This window comes from Pseudophryne corroboree, chromosome 4, assembly GCF_028390025.1.
Source record: "Pseudophryne corroboree isolate aPseCor3 chromosome 4, aPseCor3.hap2, whole genome shotgun sequence".
NCBI classification, from domain to species: domain Eukaryota; kingdom Metazoa; phylum Chordata; class Amphibia; order Anura; family Myobatrachidae; genus Pseudophryne; species Pseudophryne corroboree.
In genome coordinates this window covers 401,170,366-401,178,622 of record NC_086447.1, presented here as the reverse complement: position 1 = coordinate 401,178,622, position 8,257 = coordinate 401,170,366, and the positions used below count along the sequence as shown (strand labels likewise).

The following is an 8,257-nucleotide window of genomic DNA, read 5'->3' as shown; positions in this document are numbered from 1 at the left end:
GTCAGTAACTGGAGCACTTTGTCACCTGTCCCCTCCACAAACACATCAGAGGGTACACCAGTAAAATCTAAGTAGAATGACATTGAGGTAAGTCCCTGCTTCCAAATCATCTTCTATTCCACTTTAGATTGGCACCAGTTGTAATGGAGCTCATAACAGGAGAAATGGTATTCCTGCTGAGGTACTGTACTTAAAGAGAAATACAGTACATGTGTAGTATTATTAATTGTGCCCTGCACTACAGCTTGGTTTATCTGAGATGTTTGTGCAGGAGAAAGATCAACATCATGGTGCAGTGTCTGCCAATGGAACTTTGCAATATGAAAAGTACCCATGCCTGCTATATACTATGTTGGAATTAAACCAGTTCCTTAGCAAAGCATTTCTAATTTAACTGTCTTATAAACATTTCAATGACAAATGTATCTAGCTCTGTACACTGGTTGCGTCTTTTCCCAGTATTGTAATATAGTACAAATCAGGGTAAGAACAGGAAGGTCATTTTTATACTTCACCACCATTTTGTGACCATAAGTTATTGTTTCTGTCAGCTTTATATATATATATATATATATATATATATATTTTGCAGAATTGACTCTTTTCTGTATTTCATCAACACAGTAGCACTATTTCAACTTTCCTTTCATATGCCTAATTTGTAGTTGCCAACTGACTACAAACTGGTACCTCTATGTTTCATTAATGTAGTACACTCTAGCATATTCTATTTAACATAGCATGCTTAGGTTCTGTTGGAGGTCTACTGACAAGTATTATATATTTACACAATGTAAGGCTGGTTTTTCTTCCTTTCCAATAAAGAAACTTTCTCAATGCCTGTTATTTTGTGATTCCTTATGTTTGTGCAGAATACTCTTTTATTCTGTTTAATGAATGGGCTTCTTAGAATAGATAACAGTATATCTCTAAAGAGTGAAGTTTTTGCAATTTTTCACCTCTCGTGGTTTGTACTTTTCTAATCTGAAATTGAAAGCAATTTATGGTACTCAAATAGAAAGTATCCTAAGCAATATTATACAGTTTAACACACTTGGTTTTTAATGACCATTAAACATTTTTAATAGTTGTATTGAGGAGATGAAGATGACTAAAAGGTATTGTTTGCACTAGTAAAAAAATACCCTGTAAAAATGTTTAATTTACTAATAAACAAATAAACAAGTGGTTATACTAAATGTGGCTAAGTTCTTCAATGTCACCATGTCCATAGTTACTGTAGGCTAATGATTTTCTATTCATATGTAATTATTTATAAATTTCTTCACATGCTGATCATCTGCTGCCACACAGCATAATTTCATAACATTAGGTGTGGCAGATAGCTCATTTGTATGAAATAAAGTTATGTTCTAATTTATTAATTAGGTTAATTTATTAACACAGAAAATGGGTATAGTTAAGCGCTCAGTCCTGTTTCAACAACACAATGTCCAAATATGACCTTTAAATCGGTGTAGTCTTTAGAGTTGATGGAATACTTGTTAACTCCCATTCTGTTTCCCTTTGGATGTTTCAATGCATGAGAAATGTACCTCAAAATGAAATAAAAAAGCAGCATATGGCGTAGAATGTTATGAACTACAAAATGCACCAATGTGGGATATATTAAATCCAATATGGTGTATAAGCCAGAAGGACAGTATACCCGACTCACACTTTAATAGGGTAAATATCTCCCATAAAGATATATTTACTCACCGATCATCACATGTGTCAAAGGTCAGAATAGACGGTCACCTTCACACAGTAATCCCATTACTGTGAGGGTGACTGTCTATTCTGACCTTTGACATGTGTAACGATCGGTGACTAAAGATACCTATATGGGAGATATTCACCCTATTGTAGTGTGAGTCGGGTATACTGTCCTTCTGGCTTTATATGCACATTGGTGCATTTTCTAGTTCATAACAGACTACACCATATGCTACTTTTTTTATTTCATTTTGAGGTACATGGCAAGGTGATGCATGGAAACATCCAAAGGGAAATAGAATGGGAGTTAATAAGTATTCCATTGACTCTATGGACTACACCGATTTAAAGGTTATATTTTGACATTATGTTGTTGAAACAGGACTGAGCGCTAAACTATACCAATTTTCTGTGTTAATTGTACTTTTATAGGAATTTTGGTGGTCTCTATGTGTATAGGGCTGCAGAAGTTTCAGTTGCACATTGGGATTGTTCATATATTGTTTTATATAGGTTAATTTATTAGTTTACCACTCATCTTAAAAAAAACTTCTTTCCTCACACTTATTTCATCAGGCATTCTTTCTCTGACCAGCAGCTAAATGTTATAATAAATTTTCAAGCAATGTACGATATTTCAGTTCTATACAACTTTTATGTATGCCATAACATCACAAAAAATATCTCTATAGCTCTAAAGTTTCTTGGAAAGCTTCACCAGGATTCAGCCCATAGGTTAATAAATTGTTGTCAATGCTGGCCCATGCCATTCTTTTTGTGGAAAATCTTGCTGCCCATTCACCAGTTTTGCTAACAACTATTAATCCACCTCTGCCATGTACTCTGTTTTTCATGTAGTCTAGAGCATGGTCTGCAGCATTCTGTGGTGTCTCACCTAATTAAAAAAAGGTATGTATATTAGTTTAATAGATATACAATATCAATAATAATAAAAAGAAAAATCAATATATATCAGTGATGTCACATGCTGCTTCAAGTTGCCAGGATTACACAGGAAATATCCTCTTTGTAGACATGTGGAGCCCGGTGAACTGGTTTGTGCGATCTGGATGCGCTAATGACAGGGGTGGAGTTAGGGGTAATGGTGCCCCAAGGCACATAAAAATGTCCATCCCCCTCCCTAATTTTATTATCTTAATTGATTGGTTATAAGTCCTCATTTGATGTTAGCCAATTTGATAGAATAATAAATAAAAGCCACTAACGATGACATTTTTATTTTTGTATACATATTTACTAAGTATTACAGCTTACATGGGCAGTATGTGCATGGCTTACCCGGTTACACTCCATTCAAAATGGCATATGGTACAGTACAGTGGAAATATTTTGCAGTTACTGGTACATTTCAGTCTGACAGTACCGACACATGCATCCAAGTGCCACCCCCCAGCAGGTGTCATCCCTAGACACATGCTTATTGGGAAATTCACCATTGGCTAATGACCGCAAAGAACCTATGGCTTTTAAAAGTTTGTTTCTGTTTGATACTGTAAACCCTGATGTACACGAGAATATATTGAAGTAAAAGTTTATCTTTTTATTATACTCACTTGTGTGCCCTCCATTCTTTCTTTGTTCTGAATAAACTGTGACTGTGGTTTAGGTTATTTTGTTTTTTTTCCGCAGAAGGTGCTGTACTAGATTGGAGTCAGATTGGAAGTGGACTATATGATATGGACTCCATAATGTTGCGCTTTCACTGATTTTATATATGAGAGTTATGGTAGACTTAACATTGTTAACTCTTTCTGCGAGGTACACTTGGTTCCACAGGAAAACATAGGGGTGTAGAGTGGATCTTGATCTAGAGGCACCAACAAGCTAAAGTTTTAGGCTGTCCCAGGATGCATTGGGGCCTCCTCTGTAATCCCGCCTCCAGGCACTATGAGCTCACTTTCGTTAACCAGTCCAATGTAGGAGCAGGTAAGAGAGAAGGCAGCTGTTAGTCACATAGAACCACATTCTCACGACAGGAGAAGGGACCAGTGGCTTTAGCCATACAAACCCATAGAAGCTAGGTTCGTCAGGGTGGGTGCCCTGTGGAACCCAGTGTACCTCGCAAAAAGAGAGTTAACAATGGTAAGTCTACCATAACTCTCCTTTCCTGCAGTGGGATACACTGTGTTCCACAGGAAAACATCGGGGATGTCCTAAAGCAGTTCTTCAAGGGAGGGGACGCGCTTTAACGGGTATGAGAACCCGGCGTCCAAAGGAAGCATCCTGGGAGGCAGAAGTAACAAAGGCTAGAACCTAATGAACGTGTTCACTGAGGACCACGTAGCGACCTTGCACAATCCACGGCGGGCCGCCCCAGAAGGTCCAACAGACAGAGTAGAATGGGCTTTAATAGCAGCAGGAGCTGGGAGTCCATCCGCCGCATAAGCTTGTGCAATCACCCTTCTAATCAATCTGGCCAAGGTTTGCTTATGCGCAGGCCAGCCATGTTTGTGGAAACCAAACAGTACAAAAAGGGTATCTGAACTCCTGATAGAAGCAGTCCTCTCCACATATATAAGGAGAGCCCTTACGACATCCAAAGACTGCTCTTTGGGGGACAAATCCGAAGAGATAAATGCCGGAACCACAATCTCCTGGTTAAGGTGAAAAGATGACACCACCTTCGGTAAATAACCTTGGAGAGATCTAAGAACTACCCGGTCATGATGTAGTATTAGAAAGGGTGGATGACAGGACAAATTGCCTAGGTTCGACACCCTTCTAGCAGAGGCAATAGCCAACAGAAACAGGACCTTGAAAAAATACCAAAATAGTAAGAATGCGCTAAACTGAATTGTGTGTGTCAGTTACCTAATTCCCACAGAACCTTTACCTTCAATTCCTCTTAAAACAGACTGCTGCCCTCAAATATTTGGGGTGTTGAATCCCAATATTTACATAAAACAGTAGAAAAAAAAGGATATATTGAAAGCGCTGTCTTGTTTTAAGGAATATTTTATTTTAAAATATTTAAAATCACCAGAATTATATACATTCACATTTAATATTAATCCTTAAGGGTCTCTATAAATATTAGATCCAACAATAACCAGTGGACATCAGTATTCCAAGGACTACTTTTGTCTTTGTAATACTTATTTGAAACACAACTGTGCACAGTGGATACAATTTTCATAAAACCGATACTCCTTATAGAAAGGCAACCATTGTATCAATGGGTCATGTAGGTAATTAATATAAATGTTCTCCCACAATATGCATCAAATAAAACAATCAACAGCCTCTTAATGTAAAATATAGCCTCCTAGAGGTTACATGATTAATATATCACAGTCCAAGTTGTATCTAGAGAATTATATGATGATTTATTAATACTTGAATCCTCCCGCTGGGATATTCCTATAACTCTAGATAGTTAGCAATATCACTGAAAGTGGAGCATGCTATTTTGTGAATGGAGTAATAAACTTTAACAGTCAATAAGTTCTCCTCACCGGGAATACTCAAACCGGATGATTAATATGATTTCTCACGGGCGTCCCCGTCTAATAGTTGGACTAGCAGAAACAGTAATTAGACTCCACTTAATTGATGTTAATTTAACGTGCTCCTCAGTAGATATAGAACCTCGATCAGGCTGTATAAGATGTTAAACGGTTGTGTCTCACCAATATAGTAGTGGCCGCGTCTCCAGCCAGGCATCCAGTTCTAGCCTGTGCGCACTGCACCGCCTCACTGCCATTAGTGATCAAGCGACCACCTCGCAATGTGTTCTCAGCGGTTGCGCCTCTCGCTGGATCTTTGTCTCCATGGAAGCACCTTACTGCCGTCCAGGATCTAGTGGCCCGCCTCTCACTGTCCGGAGTATTTGCTGTATTGGCTAAGGCAAACCCTCGGGACAGATGGCTTTGATCTCGGCTGGGCTCACAATGTCGGGTCCGTTTAAATGGCAGGAGCACAGCCCGCACTGGAGGCTTCTATGCCGCTTTCAAAAGACTGGTGTCCACGCTGTTTTAGGAGCAACTCTTGACGTGTTTCTCAGCCAAATCACAACGGCTGTTTCCTCAGAAGAATCGGACTGTGATATATTAATCATATAACCTCTAGGAGGCTATATTTTACATTAAGAGGCTGTTGATTGTTTTATTTGATGCATATTGTGGGAGAACATTTATATTAATTACCTACATGAGCCATTGATACAATGGTTGCCTTTCTATAAGGAGTATCGGTTTTATGGAAATTGTATCCACTGTGCACAGTTGTGTTTCAAATAAGTATTACAAAGACAAAAGTAGTCCTTGGAATACTGATGTCCACTGGTTATTGTTGGATCTAATATTTATAGAGACCCTTAAGGATTAATTTTAAATGTGAATGTATATAATTCTGGTGATTTTAAATATTTTAAAATAAAATATTCCTTAAAACTGGACAGCGCTTTCAATATATTCTTTTTTTCCTACAGAAACAGGACCTTGGCTGTGAGCCATTTAAGGTCCACTCACTCAAGAGGTTCAAATGGAGACTCTTGCAGGGCATTCAGGACAACAAGCAGATCCCATGGAGCCACTGGAGTGACATAGGGAGGCTGAATCCTTAACACACCCTGAGTGAATGTATGATAGAGATGTAATTTTTCTCTGAAACCACACTGACAAGGCAGAAATGTGAACCTTGAGGGAGGCCAGAGGAAGGCCTAAGTCCAGGCCTTGATACAGGAAAGCCAGGATTCTGGATGTTTTGAATCTGTACCCATCATAGTTCTTATCAGCACACCAGGTCAAGTAAGAATTCCAGACCCTGTAATAGCTCCAGGCAGATGCTGGTTTGCGGGCTTTCAACATAGTTTGGATGACCGCTTCAGAGAATCCTTTGGCCCTCAGGAGTGATGCTTCAAGAGCCATGCCGTCAAAGCCAGTCCTAGATAGAGACAAGGGCCCTGTCCTCGGAGGTATGGTCGTTGAGGAAGTAGAAGAGGACGCTCTGTCGATAGAAGCTGCAGGTCTGAGAACCAATGTTGTCTGGGCCACGCCGGATCGACTAGCAGTAGTATTCCTCCTTCTTGATTGAACTTCCGCAAGACCCTGGACAGGAGTGACACTGGAGGGAACATGTAAGGCAGCCAAAAGTTCCATGGAATGACTAGTACATCCATGAATGCTGCTTTAGGATCCCTGGTCCTTGATCCGAAGACCAGAACTTTTGTGATTGTATCGAGAAGCCATCAGGTCTACGTCTGGTAGGCCCCACATGTCCACTAGGAGTTGAAAGACTTCCAGATGAAGACTACACTCTCTGGCGTGTACATCCTGACGACTGAGGAAATCTGCTTCCCAGTTCAGGGCACCAGGAATGAACACTGCCGATATTGCTGGCAGATGACGTTCTGCCCATCAAAGGATTTTTGACACTTCCAACATTGCCATGCAGCTTAGAGTGCCGCCTTGATAACTGATATATGCCACTGTGGTGACATTGTCTGACAAACAGACCTGTTCTGGACCAGAGGCAGGGCGAGAGTTAATGCATTGAACACCGGCCACAGCTCCAGAATGTTTATTGGGAGTAGAGACTCCTCCTTGGTTCAATGATCCTGGAAAGAGTGTTGCTCCAACATTGCACCCCATCCCCGCAGAAGCATCCATCGTCAGCAGGACCCAGTCGGGGATCCAGAAGGGATGGCCCTTGCTCAATTTCTGGTCCTGTAGCCATCAGGTCAGCGAATGACGAACCTCAAGAGTCAAAGTAATCATGTGAGATTTGATCCAATGAGGTAGGCCGTTCCACTTGTAAAGAATTAACCTCTGCAGAGGGCGGGAATGAAATTGATTGTACTCTACCATGTCGAATGCCGATACCATCAGGCCAAGTACTTGCATCGCTGAGTGTATCGACACTCTGCGGTTACAAAGGAAGCATCTCATCATGTCCTAAAGCTTCAGGACTTTTTCCGGAGACAGGAACAGACATTGACTGTGTGTGTCCAGGAGTTCCCCCAGGTGCACCTTGCTCTGAGCTTGGACCAGTGAGGATTTCTTCCAATTGATGAGCCACCAGTGGGCTTGTAGTAAGCTTACCATCAGTTGTAGATGACTGAGGAGGACATCATGGGAGTTTGCCAGGATTAGCAAGTAGTCCAAATACGGCAGGATCCTGACTCACTGGCGACGGAGATGTGCCGTCATTACAGCCATGAATTTGGTGAAGATCCAAGGAGCCGTAGCCACTCCAAATGGGAGAGCCTGGAACTAATAGTGTAGGTTGCCAATAACAAACCGCAGATACTGCTGATGTGACTTGGCAATAGGTATATGCAGGAATGCATACTGAATATCCAGGGATACCATATAGTCTCCGAGTTCCATCACCAGTACAACTGAGCGCAGCATCTCTATACGGAACTTGGACACTCTCACAAACTTGTAGTGATTTGAGGTTGAGTATAGGCTTGAAGGACCCACTGGGTTTCGGGACTAGAAACAGGGTCAAGTAGTAACCACTGCCCCTTTGGGAAAGAGGTACCGGCACTACCACTCCTGTATCCAGGAGAGAA

At 40.8% G+C, this 8,257-nt stretch overlaps 1 protein-coding gene across 2 annotated transcripts in view; it reads right to left on the bottom strand.

The window, feature by feature from the left end:
- Nucleotides 1-2,349: 2,349 nt before the first annotated feature.
- LOC134911459 (isoaspartyl peptidase/L-asparaginase-like) overlaps nucleotides 2,350-8,257 on the bottom strand; it is a 153,776-nt gene continuing 147,868 nt past the window's right edge. Inside the window, exon 6 of one of the 2 annotated variants that reach the window (XM_063919657.1) lies at nucleotides 2,350-2,614. In XM_063919657.1, coding sequence (XP_063775727.1) covers nucleotides 2,406-2,614 — 209 coding nt within the window. In that variant the 3' untranslated portion in view covers nucleotides 2,350-2,405. The remainder of the gene's footprint in view (nucleotides 2,615-8,257) is intronic. The other variant, XR_010176593.1, reaches the window with a different exon arrangement.